The 21,100-nt window shown below is 43.7% G+C and overlaps 1 protein-coding gene across 8 annotated transcripts in view; it reads right to left on the bottom strand.

Annotated features, from left to right (window-relative positions):
- GRIN1 (glutamate ionotropic receptor NMDA type subunit 1) overlaps positions 1-21,100 on the bottom strand; it is a 697,943-nt gene that overhangs the window by 230,539 nt on the left and 446,304 nt on the right. For all 8 annotated transcript variants that reach the window (XR_014962874.1, XM_085610061.1, XM_085610053.1 and 5 more), the window contains one exon: positions 19,916-20,028. Coding sequence is in view for 7 of the 8 variants with exons in the window: in XM_085610061.1 (XP_085466187.1) it covers positions 19,916-20,028 (113 nt within the window). In the remaining variant the exon portion in view is untranslated. The remainder of the gene's footprint in view (positions 1-19,915; positions 20,029-21,100) is intronic.

Genomic DNA, 21,100 nt, shown 5'->3' with positions numbered 1-21,100 from the left:
AATGAGTAAGTGCCTTCTGTGAATACCAAAATGAGTAAGTGCCTTCTGTGAATACCAAAATGGTAGTAAGTTTAGGATTTTGTCTTAAGTTAGTTCTGTGAATCGGGCCCCTTGTTTTGGTTTCGTTGATCTAGAAACTAGGGCAGCCTCAGACTGCTGACACAGGTAGTGTTGCTGAAGGTAGAGCAGTTCCACAGAAAAAGGTTAGGGTCAAGCTCTCAACACCCTACATGGTATATCAAAGAGCTTCTTTAGAGAAGACTGAATATATTTCATGAGTCTCTTCTACCTTTGAAGGGATGCACCGCTCTTCAGCTGTCCTCGATATGGAGGTGATTGATGAGGAGGCGGGTTGTCATCAGAGGTGACAGCATGCCCCTTGACATAGGTGTCAACATTGATGAGATGCGGGCCTTTGTAGTTTCTTTGACAAAATGTACCCCTATATTTTAAATGTCACGAGGAAATGTTTAAAAATTCACATTACTGTCTTTGTCAAATCGGTTCCTGGATGGAGCTCTCTCAGGAGCCTGTCACTGACAACAAGTGAGGTCTCATGAGTAAAACTGGCAGGGATAAAGTATTAAAAGGCCCAGGGTACGTATAGTCCAGGCCGTCAAAACCTGCAGAATCCATATGACAGAAGAGGGAAAGCTTAAATAAACATTCTGGGCCTCATTTACGAGGCCCCTAACGACTCTTGCACCGCTGGGACGTCACTTTTGTGATGCTTCGTGTGCCTATGTTGGCGCATGGCATCCCATCATGCACCAGGGCCTGGCAGTGTTGGAGGTGTGTGGTTTCCTTCATTCCTTTGATGGTTTTGTATTTACGGTTAGGAAGAAATGTTGCAATGGTGCACACGTATATTAAAACAATTCAGGCAATGAAATCCTGCGTGCTGTGTTGGATTTTGTGTTTGTGTGTTTGTGTACCCTTCATTCTCAGGCCCCTCTTGGAAGTTCACTCTTCGTTATAAATTTATATTTTTTCCTGTACATTCCTCTCCCCTGTGTGCTGTGTTGGATTTTGTGTTTGTGTACCCTTCATTTTTAGTCTGTGTAATGTTATATTCTGTACCACTTTTCTCTTGTAACGTAACTAGCTCTATTGTACAGCGCTCTGACACCTTTGGGTAATGTCCGCGCTTTATGAAAATGCACTAAATAATTAAAAATAAATAAATAAATAAATATATATCTTCGATGTGTAAAATGATGTAAGGTTAACAATTAGCAAAGCCGACAGGAATACTGCTGTAGTGTACCAAAGAAAGCACCCGGCCAAACTGCGCTAGAAAGAACACTGCCCAAAAAGGAACTCAGAAAGGACAGGATAGCAGAGTATCTCATAGTTAAGGCGCATTCCGGCCCTTTTCTTTTGACACAGGCCAGCGCAGCAGGATTCCTTGCAGCCATGCCCTGCGCCAAAACCTCCTAAATGAGGCCCTCTTTCTTTTGAAAAAAATGGGCAAGAGACATCTATTTCACTCGTTTCGTTTTTATACTGCACACTTTAATCGCGTTATAGACATTGCCACACAGTAATTTAAAGGCACAGAAGGTTGAAAGAGAAACACATAAAAACACAGACTAAAACGACAGAATAAGTGTAAAATGTGGACTAGAAACAATCACATTATTAGAGGAGGGTTGGTAAAAAGAGACAAAGACAGCCGATTCTGTGGAGGGATGTTTGTCATAGGTTCTGGAGCCAAATTCAAGGCAAGTGGCTAAACCTTCCAACTTCTTTGCATGGAACTTTTCCTTCATAATGCTGTACTTTTTATGGGGCCCAGGGCAGGTTTCCCTATACACAACCAATGATGCAATCATTTTCTTCAATCCCTTCAGCAATACTGATTGGCCTTGGTCTTCAGGTACCACAGAGACATGTTTTTAGATCCACTTTAAAGCTGAGAGCCTGCCAGGTTTCTTACCGATTTGTCCTTTGACATGGGTGATAGTGGTATTCTGTTTATCCACAGTCTGAGCACAGCTCTTCTTGTCCTTCATAGGAGGCGCAGCAATCTTAAGGGCCACAATATTAATCAAAGGTGGTGTGAGACTGCGGCTTTCTCATTCGCCTAGCTCACACACCATATGCTGTGAATGGTTTACACTACCGAACATGATTGCTGTTTTTTACGAAGTTGATGAAATCGATGCCTTGGCTGGGGTGACAATCTTGCTTGCAAATAAAATCTAGATATTTTGCATATATCTTTATGCGGGAATGTGTGTTTGTTTGTTTGCGAGTGTGGAGGGGCAAGTCGTAGGACCGGTGGACTCCTGGCATCTCCTTGATGTCAGGAACAGACCCTTTGGGGCAACCTTGAGAGGAAGGAAGATGGCGGATCAACTCCACGTCTGAGGATGCCTCTCCCTGTGGTTTCCCTGGGGTAGCCGCTGATGCGTATCTCCCCCTGCCCCCCCCCCCCCCAAGTAGAATGTTATCGGCGAGTACAGTTCAAGCATAGAGCATGCATAGAGCGGCAAACTTACTGCTGATGTGCCGGTTTGGGCAACTGCGGGACCTAATCCTCGCTGGACGAGCGGCACGGTGGAGCGCGATACGGGTGCCGATTCCTGCGACGAGCCCTCCCGGGTCTTGTGATGGTTGATATGCTTAATGCAGCAGTTGAGGAAGGCTGGGAAGGTGAGGAAAGATTTGCTCCTCATACCGCTGTGCTACCACTGCCTCTTGCGTCGGAATCTGGCTCTGAATGTCAAGAAGTTTGTGTAACTTGCGAAGAAAGAGATTTGGCCGGTGTGGGTAAGAACATGACGAGTCAGGCAGATGGAGGTGATAATAATGGTATAAGCAGGGGGACCTACTGTGAATCTGTTAATTCCGTGGAGAATGCTCAGAATCTAATGCAGATACATATGCAATATGAGTTAAACAACGCAAGCACAGAGGATAGAAATTCGCTTAGTGGTGCACCTCTGAGATAGTGGAACGATCAGGCCCCATTGTATATCAGACTAAAGACATTTTAATCTTTGGCGAATCTTCTGATATTGCGAACATAGTGGATATAGAGGAATCTGAAACTGAATCTGCTTGGGAAATGCACAGAATGACCCACAGGGTGGCGATGTAAATCAGCAAGTTACCCAGACCAACCTGAATACTGAGGTGGGGGAGCCCTGCATTCAGAAATGTACTCCTCTAAGTGGGGGCAAAGGCACAAAAGCGAAAGGTCCGAAAGTGGCTAAAGCAACTAAAGGAGGCAAGGGCTGGGGTGGTGGCGTTAAACCCTAAGTTTGCGCTGCTGTTGGATGATTAAAGGACTCTGTGGCATACAGCTTAAAGCCTGGTAATGGTACCGGGATCAGCCCTTTGCGGAAGTGGGTGGCCTCAAAGGACGATGTTAAAGCTATTATCTCGAGACTCTCTAATACATGAAATATGGAGGTTACTGGAACGGTCAGAGCGGTAGTTGAAGCTGATGCCGAGCAAATAAGCAACACATTCAATCATGGGGGTTCTACACCACAGACAGATGGTCCTGCTAGTTTTGATAGGGGCAGAGGCAGTCTGAATGGGGGCTCTCAGAGTCTTTCAGTATCCACGCAACATCGACTATAGCACCGGTAACAATTTCAACAACTCCAGTATTTTCAACAACTAGGATTCTCATAGCTCCAGAGGCTTTTTCCTCATATGCGGAGCAGACCGGTAGCTCTACATCTGAATCTGTATCTATAACAGCGCCCATGGCGGACACTGAAATGGGCTCTCACACGATTGACTGTGAGGAGCCATCATTGTCTATAATACTGCAGGTATTAACTACCCAGAGAGCGGAAGCCCAAAAATATTATCGACAGGCCAAGGCGGACAGCAGTGAGATAAAACAAGCACGGGGGTGGGGTCACTTCAAAGGTTGCCCAGCTCTCTTCAGAGGTTACGGAACTGCAGTATCGTGTTACAGCAGTGGAAGAGGTTAATACACGTACTACGATTGTAACCAAGACACAGGAATCCCAAATTATGCTCATGCAGGTCAAAATTAAAGATTTCGAAAATCGCCAACGGCGTCAGAACTTAAGGATCTTTGACATTCCGGAAGGGTCCGAAGGCTCCGACCCCTGGGCCTACATTGTTAGCTTGTTTCAAAAAGCAATCTCAGATCTGGCGGATTGGATTATGGACACGCAAGTACAGCGGGCGCATAGACTGCCTCTGACTATACAGCATGGAAAACAGGCTAGGTCTATTCAAGACCAACATTGGTGTTTCTGGGCAACTTCTTGTTGCGACGGGCAATCTATTTAAAGGCGAGGCCAGCAGCTCCTGTTAAGTTGGACAACACTTCCATATTTGCACGCTCTGATTTGTGCAAACTCACGATGGATAAACGTTGGAGGCTGCGGCCACTAATGGATCCTCTTAAAACAGTCTGCTCCCAAGTATTTTTGCAAGAACCTGCCAGCCTTAAGATTATTAAAAATGGCAAGTCACACTTTTTTTTTCTGAAGTAGAGGCAAAAGCAGCTTTAGCCAAGTGGCAGTCAGACTCTAGAAAATTATTGCCTAAAGCAAAGATGCCACGGCATGGGTAATAGAGATGAAATGAACACTTTATGTTTACTTTTGCTATCTGGTTATGTCTGATTTGTAAGTCTTACTTTTTTTTTCTTGGTCTCTAATTTTTCTTTGTAACTGTACCTGCCTTCTTACATTTGAACATACCACTGGGGGCGCTGGGTGGAATGGATTGGTGGGGCTCAGGGAAGGGTGGGTGCCTTCTTAAAGCTGTCTGTGAGGACAGCAGAGGAAGGGGGGTGATTCCTTCTTGTAGGCACAGAGGTGGGTGGTAGGCAGAGAATGGTAGTTGGCTGTTGCAGGTCGACTGGGTGAAATGGCCGGAGGGGAGGCTTGGAGGTGGAGGGGGGCGTAAATAGCCACACTTTAATATATTTAGTTAGAATATTATTGGAAGTACAAAAGGGAAAGGATTATGAAACAAGGGGGGAAGCAATTAAGCGAGTTTACAACCAGGATCTAATGTCTGACTTTAAATACATGTGCTGGAACGTAGCAGGGCTTAATCAGGCCAGGAAACGACGGTTAGTAATGGAGGAGCTTTGCGCCTTTAAACCCCATATATTGGGTCTTACAGAGACACATAGAGATTTTTTAAGGATAGAAAGCAGCTTAAACAGATTGGATTTGACTTATTTGTATGAACGTCACAGGTAGTCTCTATTCGAGGGGTAGCTATAGTAAAGTTGAAAAATTGTAGAGCAACAATAATACGTACACTAGCCGATTCTAAAGGTAGATGGGCAATCGCTCAATTACTGATTAGGGGACGAAAAACTACCATATGTGTGGTTTATGGTCCAAATACGGATTGCCTGGAAACTATTCATTTTATATGGTCTGAACTGTTGGATTGGGCTGGCGAATTGATAGTAATGGGGGATTTTAATTGTATAATTGACAAGAAGATCGATACTACCAATTCAGCACAATGGGCTAGAATGCATAGGACTAGGGCTGCAATTTTGGAACTCATTCATTTGCATCAGTTGGAGGATGCTTGGAGGAGCCTAAATCCAACTGACCCCGGGTTTACATTTTATTCATCCCCACATAAACATTATTCCCAAATTGATATGATTTTTGTTAAAAGAGCCATGCTGGATAAATCAACTATCGAAGTTTGTCCAAAGATCACATCGGATCACAATCCGATGATGTTAACCATACAGATCTTGCGGGGCGATAAGGAGCCACTTTGGGAATTTACATTTCCTAGACATCTTTTAAGTAACCCTGAGTATGGGAAATTTATGCGGGATACTTTACGTGAATACTTAGAGAATTACAGGGGAACTGCGGCTATTGCAGTGGTATGGGATTGTTTGAAGGCGTTTGTTAGAGGGGCCACACTGCAGTTTATTTTAAGGCAGAAGCATCAGGCTAATAGGGTGAAGGAGCAGGAACATAAGTTGTTATTAGAGCTAGAGCAACAACATGCAAGAGCTATTGTGCTAAAAGATGCGGCGGAACAGCGAATATACTGGCGCCTGGTGGAAGTTAGAGCCAAACTTAATCGAGGGTTAGTGGATAAAGTAGCTTCCACATACCACAAATATAAATCTAAGCAATATGAATATGGAGAAAGAATAAGTCGTCTGTTAGCTACTCAGATTGCCGATCAAAGGGCCAGATCCTATATCAAAACAATAAAAGGGGGAGACGGTCTATTCTATACTAGATCAGAAGATATAGTAGAACAATTTAGACTCTTTTTTGCTGACTTATATGGCGGGTCGGTGCCCCCTAGTATACCATCAACTCTGGACTATATGCAGGAGTCTGAGCTACCGGTTTTGAATCCAGTGGATTATGAATGTTTGCAAAGAGATGCTGAATCTGGGGAGGTTGAGCTAGCGCTGAGTTCTTTACCAACTGGTAAGGCGGTTGGTGAAGATACTATCCCATTGGAATTTTATAAAAACTTTAAGGATATTTTGGTACCAGTTTTCATTATGTTGTTTAATAATATCATGAAAGGGGAGGATGTTCTTTCCACCTGGAAAATTACTAATATTATAGTTTTCCCTAAAAAGGGGAAACCGGTAGAGGAAATGGGCTTGTATCGCCCCATATCATTGATTAACGCCAACGCTTAAAAAAAATCTAAAATTCTAGCTTCTCGGCTGGCCCCGACTATACATCAGTTAGTGTCGGAACAGCAACATGGTTTCGGCCCCGGCAGAGACACAGCAGCACATATTAATACAGCAATTGCTGCATTTGACATTTCTGGTCAATTAAATCAGCAAATGAGGATGTTAATGTTGGATGCAGAGAAGGCCTTTGACCGAGTTGCCTGGGGAGCACTATGGCCAATTATGTCATCATTCGGTCTCGGTCAAAGGTTCATCTCAGCAATTCAAAAATTGTATAACAATCCGATAGCAGCTCTGAAGCTGAATGGCCTTACATCTGCTCAATTTCCTATTAGAAGGGGTATGCGGCAGGGATGTCTGCTATCCCCATTATTGTTCGCACTATATATTGAGCCCTTTAAAGACATTTGTTGCAAAATACAAGGATTTGCCCAGTTTTGCCCAGCGGTATGGAGCTTAAACTAACAGCGTACGCGGACGATATCGCCATTTTTTCTTCTAGTCCAGATGAGGCTGTAGTTGAAATCACGCAAGAAGCACAGCATTTTGACTCGTTTTCAGGTTACAAACTAAATGTGAACAAACCTCAAACTATCCCAAACTATCAGCCCGCAATGGTTCTGCAATTGCTAGGAATCACAAAAACAGCAGTATATTTGGGAGTATGTCTAAGTAGTCGAGTGGAAGAAGTGGTCTCTTTGAACTATGAACCACTGCTCAAAACTATTACGGCAAAATTATGAAGTTGGCATCGGCTCCCACTCAGTATATACGGAAGATGTAATATAGTTAAAATGAACATCTTACCGAAATATTTGTATTTTTTTCAGACAATTCCTTTAAGAGTCCCGTGCTCATTTTTTAAGCGGTTAGATAGCGTAGTGGGTAGCTTTATTTGGGGCTACAGACGTGCAAGAAGATCTCTTTGGTACATTAAATTACCGTATAAACAAGGAGGGTTTAAGCTTCCAGATTTTAAACTTTATTTTTAGGTTGCATTTGCAGGCCGAATTTGAGGTTTACTTGATGGGCCTGATACTAACTTCGTTTGGCTTTCATATCAATTGGCTTGTGGACCTAATACTGGATTCCTTCTTTATAAAACGGCAGACGTGAACTACTACAAACGGGTCAGGTTTAACATAATAAGGGACATCACTAGGATATGGCAGGATATCCATAAGGAATACTCTGTTCCAGCGTTGCATTTATATACGAAATTATGGGGCAATCCCACTTTGCCCGACATATTTCATGACTTTATAGGTAAAAGCTGGCAGTGCAAGGGTGTCTTGCAATTGGGTCAAATCTTTGATGGACATGGGTTCCGATCTTTTGAAGCCTTGAAAGAGGAGTTTGGATTACAACAGAATACATTCTTTAAGTATTTGCAAATAAGGGACTATTTTGTACGGGGTCAGAGGCTGTTAGAGCTGACAAACTCCCCAGAAGTATTATCAACACTATTAACGACTGTTGGCCAAGGAACAATTGATAAAGTTTATCAGAAGTTGTTAGCATCTGTTAGCGATGATGGACTACTTACTTGTTTCAGAGAAACTTAGTCGGATTTTTCAAATTCAGATAATTCAGGGGGAACTACATGATTCGCTTGAGTGTATAGACTCAACTATTACATCAGTTAATTTAAAACTACAACAGCATTGGATAATATTGATGTTATACTATACTGCTGAACATATAATGGGCCACTACCCAATCTTTGGCCAAATCAAAATGTCCAAAATGTCAATTGTACGCTGCAGACTTAAAGCATATGTTCGTGACATGTCCAAGGCTGAATTTATTCTGGGCAGAGGTAACTTCTGCACTTATAACGATGATTGGGCATGATGATCAGATTGCCGAGAAGGAAATAGTTTTAGGGGTTATACGAGATATGGGCTGCTATATGAGACCTTTCGTTTCTATTTTTATAGCTTGTGCTCGTTTATGTATTACCCAAGTGTGGATTCAAAATACGAGTCCAACTATTAATGAATTTTGGGTTTTACTTTGACAATTATATGAAATGGAATTAGCAGTGGCCAAAGCTAGAGGTCCACGAGCTTGGCTTAAATTTAAAAAGGTGTGGTCCAGTCTTCATTGGGATTGATTATTGTATTTTACGTTTTTCTCTCCCTGGTATGTTTGCATAATTTTTATTAAGTTTTGACTGATGATATTGTTTTCTCATCTTATATATATTGGTCCCCTCTTGGATTATGTATGTTTAAATATTTGATATGAGATGTTTCCCTTTTTTTCGTATCTTATGCTGATATGTTGTTATTTTAAAGTAAACTTATGGCTAAATAAAATAAAAAAATATTTTAAAATAGGTGAAATCCGACAGATACCTCACCATACCTGACTGAAAGCAAGTGTACCCAACACTCACTATGGAATACATTGTTTGGGGGGGTGTAACACCCCCACTGAAGCTACACCTGTGTTGGTATGTCTCCTCAGATTATAGGACAGTCTCAATGGCTTTGCGCAACTCTTCTAGCATTTTCACCTATATGGTGAAGGAAGTGATATCCTTATTTTAGAAAGGAAAGAGGTCCACTTCCTGTCTGAAATTGATACTTCCGTTTTAGGGCTTCCATGTTTTGTTTAATGGACTGTGCGTGAGATCCTTGGAACTTGCTTGCAGTGATGGGAACACACCATGAGGTGATCCCCTCCTTCATTCATATTGCACTGTTGGAAGCAGGACCCAAAATTGGAACCTCTGCGGTACATTTCCAGCTAATTTTTAACACCTCACCTCATGCCAAAGACAACAAAAGACAGAAACAAATTAAAAAAATAAGTTTGCCCTTAATATTTCTTCGCGAATACAGGACGAGGAATGATATCTTATCTAAAACAGGAGGAGAAGAAAAGATAGCACAATGCCCTTTCATAGACGTACAGGGTGCTACAGTGTTCGTGTTACGGCGAATTAAAAAAGAATATGGAAATGTCTATTAGCTGACCGACAATACAGTCTCTCTGCAACCATCAGACCCAATGTGGTATAGTCGATGTCCTCGGTAAGGGGTTCACCCAGACTGGACTGCTTTGGCATGCCATCTCACTGGCGCACAAGAATCGTTGAGAATATTAATACACAAGGGAGGTCTGACAGGCCGTCTGACATACTTAAACTGGACTTTCACTTAGGAGTCTCCTAACAAGTTACAACAAAACATGCCCTTAAACGAAGTGTAGTAAAGGAGATTTATTCCCAATTGTTGCGATGCACGTGGCTGATTCTATTCACAGACCTCATGTGTTGCAAAAAACATCGATGGACACACACGACACAATGCATATTTTTCTTCGAGTAACTCTATCTAAGGAGATTAATGCTTAATTTTCGGATGGGGGGGAATACATATGAATTCATTTGACCTCATAGGACATGAAAACCTGCAATTTATGTAACTTTGGATGGTTTCAGCATATGGTACAGAATCTATATATTTGTCCTGAACAAGGAAAACCCCGAAAAATATCACTGGCCAATATATTTACTGGACAATACCGGGAGCACTACAAACATTTTATGACATTGTGATGACAAGGTTTGCTATAGTTTACCTGAGGATTTAAAACCCTTTTTAATTTTGTAAATATTTTACTCATAGGTTAGATGACATTTCAGCTTCCGGTACCTTAAAAAAAAAAAACAATGAGGGATATATATATATTTAGTTGCGTACTGTCTCCAAGCAGCGGCATAATTCATAGGTGTCCCCTTCAGATTGAAATCGCGACTGTGCCTAGTGAGCAGAACACACAAGCCACGATCGATATGTGGTAATATTTGGTTATACCGAACAGCTGGAAGCTTGAGAGTCAGAATCAGAGGTCTGTAGGTTTCTAGTACTTTGGTGCTAGGCTTATCTAGCACCAAATTACCATTTCCTCTTGCTGTGTTCCTTGTCCTTAGAGATCACAGTTATTTAGCAAACTGGCTTCTGTGGGGACTAATACTTTCCCTTAATCACTTCATGAATAATGCAGTGTGCTGGGTGGATGTGTGAGCTGTGCTTCATTCATTAACTTAAACTGGATGTTACCATTCTGAGTACACCAGGAACACCATGAGGCTTCTGCTAGGGATATGCCTGGAGGGGGCTAGCAGATTTATCCAGATAGCCTTTTCCAGGACACCAAAATGCATGCAGCAACCCAAACTGAGAAAGAGTCGAAGTCTGGAACATAAATCTGAACTTGGGGGAGAGTTTTGTGATTTCTGAGACATTGGCCGAATTTACACAAACAATCCAGAATCCCCATACAGAGCTTTGCACAGTTGTGAGACTGAAAGAGGAGTAGATTGTTCTGCGTTTAAAAAGTAGTGTACTTTGGCCCAGCTCTTCTCAGTCTACTGTGTCCTCTTAGAGCCTTCTGGCCTGACTGTGAGATGCAGTGTTAACAGCATTAGAGGATGTTGTGCAAGTGACCACAAGAACATTCAACCCAGAAGCCTTATGTTGTTACCATCGACCGTATTGAGTTTGGGGTACCTAAAGACTGCTTTTGTCTGTCAGTAAGGTAACCTGGTGAACAGCCCCAAAAACCTGGTATGAATGTTGACTTCTTCTGTCACCCTCTATCCAAAGCTAGTACTGTAACAATGAAAAGAGTCACTGCAGGAACATCCCTCTACATTCCTATCTTGCAGAGAGCCTCTGTTAGTTCTCAAGGGCAGGGTATCTGACAGGTTGCTTTCACCACTGTGAGGAAGTGTCAAGACTCTACATTTACACATTTTTCACGTACATCTGAAAGACTCAAAGTGGAGGGTCTTACAACATACCATCCAAGCATCTGACTGAGACATTTCTTGTAGTGCTCAAAACAACCATTGGTTCGGGTGGCTATTTCAAGTTTGATGACTTCTAATTTAGTTATTTTGTCAAACAAAGACTCATAAGTACATTCCCATTACGGCACCCTCCATGACACAGTCCTAGTGCATATTCCTCTTAGTGCGTTTCTTTGGTATTCGAACCTTAAATTGGGATTGGCAATATTAATCACCAGGTTTCTACTATTATTAATTATTGCTTCCATGTTCTTCTTTGTTTTTGTGGCATGTCAGAATTCTCTGTTTCCATGACTGGTTGTATCTTGCTGGAAGGTACTGTCACACCACCTCAACTAAAGAGTGGTCCCTTGTACTGATATTTGTACAGGATCAGTGTGGGTGGGCTGTGAATGGCTAACTACATATATTTTGATCCCTTTCTACATTGCATTTTTTACAGTTTTTCCCATTGCTCTAAAATAGTAAAGCATCCCTTGCAGTGTATTAGGTTATTAAACATATTGTTCATCACTAAAGCATTTAATTTCTCCAGCCAACCTCGTCCATTCCATCCCATGCATTGATATTGCATAGCAAAGGTATTTGCAAAGGTGACTTGAGACTTAATGGTAACTTAGCTCACAATTAGAGTAGGCACTTTATTCCTGAATATTACGAGAATGTAGAGGATGGTTGCTCAATTTAAATGCCCTTGAGTGAAAGGTTCGGACTGAATCAATACCGTACCGTAGTACCGCGTTCACAGGATACATGTTAACTGTTATATTTATTGCGTCTTGGCAGGTGACATTTATTCAGGGAGTCGCCTTTGCTGTTTATTGCCTTGTCAGCCATAAATTAGCTGAGGTGGTTGTTTAGTTAATAGTGGAAGAGTCACATTTCAATGGTTGTCTTAAAATGAAAAAGGTTGTCAGTTGTTTTAATGTTTATTAGGAAATTGTTCAACTGCCTGAATGGAAAATATACAAATTCCACCACACACCATGTAGAATGTTAGGACGATCAGCAAGAGTTTTTCTGAGGACAGAAAAGTTATTTTCAGCCAATAATGGATGAACGTGTCCACCTTAAAAATGGCAGACATCTGCCACCTAAAAAAGGCAGATATCTGCCATAATATGGCAAGTGGGTAATGCAAGGAGGTTTATATCAAACAGGTGTATGAAAGTAGGATCTGCTTTTATGGTTATCCTCACTTTTTACCTGGTGCTATGCTGTTACTGACTAGTCTGACTGAGGTCCTACTAATCAGGACTCCAGTCTATCTGTTTCCTCCCTTAAATTGTTATGTTCAATACTTAGGTACATCCCAGATTGGATACTGGGGTACCCTTATCAGTCCCTAGTATATGGTCCTAAGGTACCCAGGGCATAGGTACCCCAGAGGTCCCACGTGGGCTGAAGCATGCATTATGCCACCCATGGGAAACCATTCAAAATGGAACTATAGGCCTGCCATTGCAGCCTGTGTAAGCTGGTACTCACAACACTGACTAAAGATATAGGTGTCCTATATCTAGGGTCACTGCACTTAAAACCTATAAGTCACCCCTATAGCAGGCCTTATCAATCCTGAAGGCAGGGTGCGCGGTTCTACGTGTGATGGTGCACCTGCATGAGCAGGACACCCCAACAGTCCATTCTCCTGGATTGTAAGTGAAGCAGCCATATAGTATATAGAGGGGCACCGCGTATTTACGTGATGACCATCTCGAAAGTGGCTGCAACAAATCCTATCATGTTTGGTATCAAACATGTCGGAATCATGCCCCCACACCGTTTGATCCAAGCACTGGAAGAGTCCTCTGTTAGGCTCTCAGTGTTCCCGATATCAGCCATCTTGACCCGGACTGTACAAAATGGTTGCTGCCGCCCAGAGACACAATCCCGCCCTCCTGGTGCTGAGCCAAGCTTGAGCAGGGGAAGGCAGAACAATAGGCATCCTGTCACAGTGAGGTGTGACCACCTCCCAGACAGGATTTAGTGTATTGAGGCCAGATGGGTGCGCTTGCCAGCGCCATTCAGTCTATATGAGGGGCACATTTGATGTTCCCATGCATAGTTGAGTTCAAACCAGCGCTGGGAGCGGTTGGCTCCCGCTCTGGTGTAAAATTGGACAAAGGACACGGGAGTAACCTTTCCCCTGTCCAGACTCTCCCCTAGGAGGGTCCCCTGAATAGTCCCAACCCTTTCCTGAGGGTACTCAAGGGCTTACCTGTGGGTGGGTCTCTAGATTCATCGTGGGAAAAGATTCAGAGCAGACACCACTTTTTCTTCTACCCTCTGGGCACTCTGGACTTCCTTGGACTTCGTTTGGGCTCACCTTTGTCTCCCTTCCAGTCTGCAGCAACATCTGTGCCTGCGCACCATACACAAACCTTCCGAGGCCTGTGGGCATTAAAGACACCTAAAGGAATCTCCCTTGGAGTGAAGGAGTCACCCCCCTGCACTTGCAGACACCACAACGAAGTTGACCGGTCTACTGATCCTGAACTCCTCCGGACTCCGAAAGGTTCTGCAGCACAGGTGGTGATTTTTCACAGCTCCTGAGACCTGCCCTGCCCTCTCACCAAGTTTGTGGCCAGTATCCCTTGTGGGGATTGCAATAACTGAACCCCTGTGCACCATGTCAACTTGCAGTTGCAAAGGCTTGTTGGCTTCCTTTCAGGAAGCTCTTCAGCTCCAAGTAGCCCCAACCTCGAGCACCTCCAGTGACCAGAATCTTTACCTACACTGCATCGTTTGCATTGTGGCATGCCTCTTTTGGTGTGCTGCTTGAGGTCCTCTCGCGACTCCAGTGCCTCTGGCTTGTGGGTCCATTTTTGGGTCACCTTTGTTTCTTTTTGGCTCCCCCGATTGCTTGGGACCTACCCTGACTCCGTTGCTTGTGGTGAGTCCCCTTGACCTTGCTGGTCCTGACATTGCACCTTTTTTTTACTTCTGTGTTGGTTGCATTTGCCAAGGCTTGCTGGTGCTTCTGCCGGACACTGACCCCTCAGCACTCGACATCCGATTTTGGACAGATTGTGCATGGCTCTTGTTCTTCCCCAGCATCACCTGGTCCTCACAGCTGCAGAGTCAAGGTCATCGTCATCCATCCTGCAACACCCGACATCGGAGAGCATTCATCTTCCAAGTCTCCTGGTCACTCCTGAGTAAAATAGACTGTGCCCTCTGCTTGCAGGTACCTCTCATCTCGAATACACCTTCGGATTCCACTGAACACTTTTTTCTACTTCAGCAGCGGCACTTTTCTGAAGTCCTCCATTGGGTTCAACAGCAGTTTCCGACACCACTTCACACCTATGCACCCTGCTTCCCTGGTGTATGTAACATAGGCACTAGGGTATTCATGGGTGAGGTGGCTCTCCAACCTTCTGTCTTCCACGGGGTTTATTCAGGGTCAACTGGGAAGGGTCCTTAATCTTTAAAAATCCAACTGCGACTGGCCCGTAGAGTTGTACGGAGCACGTGGTCGTGTTCTCAAACTGCACACGCTCTCCGTGGAGTCCCTATCTACTCACCTTGGGTGGTTCCTTGGGTCCCCAGCACTTCTACATCCTCTTGACACTGTCTTGACCTGAGTTGTGGTTCTTATACCACGTTCTTAGTATATGGATTGGTCCCCCACAAGGCCCACTGTGTATTCTGTGCTATTTACTGTGTTTCTTTGCAAAGTATTGTGTGCATTGTGATTATCTCCAGGTATGAGATATCTAAACGTGTTAGAGAGTATTATATAATAAATACATATTTTTATAAATACCTTGTGTGGTTCTTTTTCACTTAATCTAGTATCTCTGCATTCTGGTAAAACAAGCTGCTTTACACATCTTTTGGACTAAGCCTGAAGGCTGCTCTCCACAGCTACCATTTAGAGGGCTTTCTAAGGTTGTCTAAAACCTCCTAAATCGCCATAAGGGTTGTCTGGACTGGTGCAAGGTGTCCACTTACATTAGAGGACATCATATACCAGGCCAGCTTCTCACAATAGGTAATCAAAAAAGAATTATAGGAACTGGTGAAGATTAGCTAAAAGGCAGTCCAAAAAATACTGTTAGCAAATGTAGCTTTGACAGGGCCACTGTCATTGTGGTCTTCTAAATTATGTGGTAGAAAGTTGGGTAAGATAACATTTTTCAAAGCGTCATCAAAGACAATAAAATACATCCTATGAGGGAAACAAATGCTAAATATTAACTTGCAAATCCTCAGATTTCTGCTGCTGGTACCAGATTTGTACTGGCTCCTACGGTAGAAAAAAAAGAACAGCCTAAAAGATGATGGATGGAATGCCTGAAGTATTCTGAGCCAAGGGAAAATGCCTTGTCTGTGAGGGCACTATTAGACCTGGCCCTTTTGACAGGTTTATCCCCACACTTGTTGCCTTTTGCGACCTATTGTTTCGGCCCTGTTTTTGTTGGCTATAGGATTCTGGGCACTATACCACTGCTGATCAGTGTTAAGGTGTATATGCCGTCTGCATAAATTGTGATATGATTAGTTATCCATGATTGGTAAATCTGAGTGCCTAGTAAAGTGCACAGTGTGTGCCAGGACCAGTAAATCAAATGCTACTAGGATTGCAGCGCTGTTTGTGCCACCTACATGACTAGCTCTGTAAATGTGTCTCAGACCTACCTCTGTAGTGTCTCCACGCACAGTTGTAACTTGTAAACTGCCATGTTGCCCTGGCAAGTGCATCCACTTGCTAGCCCCAAACCTTCCCTTTCCTTACATGTAAGGCACATCTAAAGTAGGCCCAAGGTACCCCGATGGGCAGGGTGCAGTGTATGTGAAAGGTAGGACATGTACACCAGTACTGTGTATTTCATTTTTTCCTGTTGAAAAGCTATCTGTCCCATAGGCTACCATGGATGTTGCTTTGTAACATCTCACAAGTATAACTTTCTATAGGGACAAGATAAAGAAATTGAGTTTTAGGTTCTCTCAACTGAGAATTTATTAACGCACCTTTTGGTAAAGGAAGTTTTAAAATACTGTGTTTGAAAATGCCACTTTTAGAAAGTGGGCATTCTCTTACTTTACCATCCTGTGTGCTTCTGACTGTTTGTGTATTCAGCGTCTTGTTTTGGAGTGACAGGAGCTGGGGATGTGCATTCCTTCTAGACAGTCACTGGGAGGTTGAAGTGTGCCCTGCCTTGCCTGGGTGACTCATAGCTGGGCTGAACAGACCTGGTCTGCATTTCGAGTGGTGGGAGGAGTTTTGGTAGCACCTGAATAAACTGTGTCTCCTTTTCACAATGCTGTCTCTGCCCCCTGTGGTGATGCTGCACCAGAGAGGACAGGACTGGTTTGGACTAAGTTGAGAGACCCTTGTCACAAAGAGGACAAATACAGAGTGGTGTATAAGTATTGGACCTAAAATCCCAGGACTTTAGATTACTTCAAGGAATAAGAGAACCCTGCCAAGAAGAAGAGCCGAAGGACTGTGTAAGAAGTGCTGCCTTTTCTGTGTGAGGGGTGGGTTGGTCTTCAGTTGCTGCTTCTGTCTGTGATGGAGGAAAAGGACTGACTCTTTTTGCCCTGCTGTGGTATCCTGCTTGTGAAGAATCTCCAAGGGCTTGTTTCAGAAGACTCAGGTACATCAAAATCTTCCCTCTGATTGTCACACCTTATTCTGAGATTGCTGGTGCTTCACTGGGTTTGAAATCTCTGGTGCTTCACATTATGTCGAGGTAATTGGTGCTTCGCTTGATTGTGAGAATTCCTGGTGTTGTTCTGAAGTCCCCTGCCCTGCTGAGGAGTTCTGGCACCGTTGGTAAAGTCACAGAGTGCTGTAATTGCTGGTCTCAGTTGGAAACTCTTGTGCATTACTGGGGGAGTTCTTGCGCCTAACCCGAAGACACCTGGTGCTCTAATTTTCATCTGGAAGACCTTGCCCTGGGGGGCGAGGTCGAGATAACAACAGGGCACATTGGTCGCAGGTCAGGGACCCTCCCTCTGTGGAGCCCTGCGGACCGGGAAGCTTTGCTGAGCTGTGGCTGGATGCTACAAAGACAGGAATGACAGGCCGCCTGCGATGAAGCTCCATTACAAAGAACCTCGGCGCGTAAACCAGCTGCAGCTGCCGTGTGCTCTCCCAGGAGGGAGAGCAACTAGTAAGCACCCGGAACCGTGTCCCTTCCCAGCGCGGTGCTCCAAGTGGTAACTGCCAGCTGTGGGGCGTGACAAGAAGAGCCCAGCCACGTGGTGAGTGTGGAACTCCCTTCAGAGAGTAGAGCATGTCCCGCTGATGGTATCTGCCCTGCGAGGTCGAGGGCAGCTTCGCCTGGTATTGCCATCGCCAGGGAAGGCCCGACGATGTCTCCCAGTGTGTTGTTAAAAACCAATAGGGTGGCTAAGCCCCTGCCATAGTTCACTGTTGTGCCGCATGGCTGCAGGCAGCTGCCATATTATATATCTCTGGAGGCACTTTTTCCTCTTACCGCAAGTTAGCCGAGCGGGCGGGAATCCTCGATGGAGGCCCCGCTTGGCCCCTGTTCCTCCACACTAGGTGAATCACTAGATTATGCAGCATCCGGGACCATACCCCCCCCCCCCCCCACCCCCCTCGTAGTGAGTCTAAAGCCAGGGCAGGAAAGGCAGAGACCTTGTCTCTTCAAAGGCCTCTTTGAAGTCTCCCTCACTTCAAAGACATATTTGGGTATAAATACTGGACCTCTGACACCACCAAATCAGAACTTTGCTGGAACCAAGAATATTCTGCCTGGAGGAAGAGCTGCTGTGCTGTAGAAGGGATTGCCCCTTTGCTAACTGCATTGCTGTGTTGGCCTGCTGCCTTTTGCTTGCTGGCTGTGCTGTAGGAGGGACTGCCACTTTGCTACTTGCTCTGCATTGTTGGCCTGCTGCCTGCTGCTTGTTGCCTGGGAGTGAGAGAGACTAAACCTGCTCCCTATATCATTGGACCTACGTTTCTCCAAGGGCTTGCTGGCCTGCCTCCTGTTCCCTGAAGTCTTAGGGTCACATAAGACTTCTTGCAACTATGCTGGTGCTGATGGACTGTGCCATCTGTGAATCCTACCCTTGCCAGAGGAACCCCATCCAGTCCTGGGCCTCAGAAGCGGGTTCTGCATCTGTTTTCTGTAAAAACCTGTGCAGCGTCGCCACTGCGCCGATCGAAACTGAAGCAGTGCCCTCTGACTCAGTGACAATCTCAGTGCCAATCTGGGGACATCCCTGCACAGTTAGACGATGACGCAGTACCAATCTGAGGTCCAGATTGCAAAGCTCCACAACGACTCAGTGCTAAACCGAAAACACTGCTGAAAGGCTCAACTTCGATGCATCTTGACAGGGTGAATCCGAACCAATGCATCTAGTCTTCGATGTCGACACTTGCTCCATACAAAGGTACTTTTTCAGCAGCCCCTGCATGGGCCCTGTAGCCGGCCTACCCTCCATCGCCAAAGCCCTGAACTTTGGATATACCCTGGTATAGTACAATCTCAAGTAATCCTTTAGCGCTATTGACTTCTAAGCACTGCTTTTGGGATTTAATCTTTAAGAATTCATATCTCAACTTCTACCAATTGGATTTTTATCATTTTTCTCTTGTTTTAATCAGATACATAGTCTCTCTTCTTCTAAACTGTAGAGTAATTTTTTGTGTAGTGTTTTCATCGTGTTACTGTAATTAAAGTGTGCACAAATAGCTTACAAATTGCCTAATAAATTAAGCCTAACTGCTCTGTGCCAAGCTACCAGAGGGTGAGTACAGGTTATTTCAGAGTGCACCTGACTTACCCTGACTAGGATTGAAGTTCCTGCTTGGAGAAGGTGTATACTCTGCCAACCAGAAAACTCAATTTCTAACAGAGCCATGCTCACATGGCTTATTTAATGTGATTTATTTAATCAGTTCACCGATTTAATCCTATGCATTTTGGCTTTCAAGCAGTGTTTAAATCATACTGTTGCTTACTTCCACACATGACAAATTGCATGATATAACACTTAACATTAATGAAAAAGGGAAAGGGATCAAGACTCGCACAAAGTTGTGCTTCACTTAATTTATGTCCCCTCGCCACACTGAACAGTGATACTGTATGTTTATATATATGTGGTGTTTTTCTGGCGTAAGTCTAGCAAAGTGGCAGCAGAGCTGTGTACAAGGTCAAAGGCAAGTTTACAAGTGATAGGAGATGTTGCTCGATTCTAAACAATAAATAACATTTTGCATTTGGGGCATCTGTACATATACTATTGTGTATAAGCATGTATCGACTCTAATAGGCAATTAATTGCCACTGTTAGACGATCATTGGCTCTTTCCCACACTCAAGAAAAGTAATATTCTATTTATAGGCTCTTACACTTAGTACACTGAACATATTATATGCTTTGTAATGATGAATATACTGTAGCGATTACACATATATTTTGTTAAACACCAGTAACAACTTGCTTACCTTCGCCTATTCCAGAATTCAGTAGTACACCCCAGGAGAACCACATCGCTGAAGACAGTGTCAAAGCATCTTCTTCTTCTTCCTCGCTGTTTACTTTAAATCGCCCGAATGGACTGAAAAAAGAAATCACAAATTATAATTAAGACTTTATCATAATAAAGCAGGTATTTAATTAAGTGGATACAATTAAACTAGTCCATCCTTGTTATGTTATTTGGAATTATAGGCAGAGATTTAAGAGTTAAAGCTATCTGACCAGAGGCTGGGTTACCCACACAAACTTCACCAAAACTAGAAAGTGTGTAGTAATCTTTGACTTGTTATCACACTGGTTCCACAAATCAATCCTGTTTTGAAATCACACTTGTAGATTCTATGGCAACCCAAGAAAGTTTTTGCTTTCATCCTACTTCCCCTGCTTGTCATAAATACTGGGTGCAACATACAAGATTCTGGCATGCCGCTTTTTGCAAGACAATCCTTGACTCTCAGACTTTCCGGAATGCTCCTGTTTATCCTGTCTCGGGCAATGGTAGGATCTGACAGGCACATGCATCAACCACCAAACCGGTCGCAAACGGGCAGATTCTCAGAATCTGCCCCTTTGTGACCGGTATTTTTGCATTTGGGATGCATCATCCCAAATGCAAAAATCGCAATTTAAGGAATCTCAAAATAGTGATTCCGTAAATAGCGATTGCATTTAAGGAATCCCTAATTGAGATTCCTTAAATGCAATGCATTAAAGTTTAAAAAATAGCGATTTCGCTATTAGCGGGAGCAAATTACCATGAAGCTGGACTTCAGGGTAATTTGCTAAAACTTTGACAAATGCACTTATTTGCATTTTTCTAAGTTTCATGTTGCGCACACACATGCCCTTAGAGCATGTGTGTATGCAACATGTGTGCAGAGTTCAAATACATGGGTGCAGTAGGGTGTCATTTTGACACCCTTGCACCCTAGAAATTGCAGGAGCAATTTGCGAGTACCTACTGGTACTCGCAAATTGCTCCCGCAATCTCCAATGCATTCCTATGGGCCTGGAGGCCCATAGGAATGAATGGGAAGCCATTCACTAATTGCGACTCGCAATTTGTGAGTCGCAATTAATGAATGATAAGGAATCGCTATTTTAATAGCGATTCCTACATGCATAGGCTTTTGCGAGTCCTTAATTGCGAT

Source organism: Triturus cristatus, chromosome 1_2, assembly GCF_964204655.1.
Source record: "Triturus cristatus chromosome 1_2, aTriCri1.1, whole genome shotgun sequence".
Lineage (NCBI taxonomy): Eukaryota > Metazoa > Chordata > Amphibia > Caudata > Salamandridae > Triturus > Triturus cristatus.
This window is presented reverse-complemented; position numbering and strand designations above follow the sequence as displayed.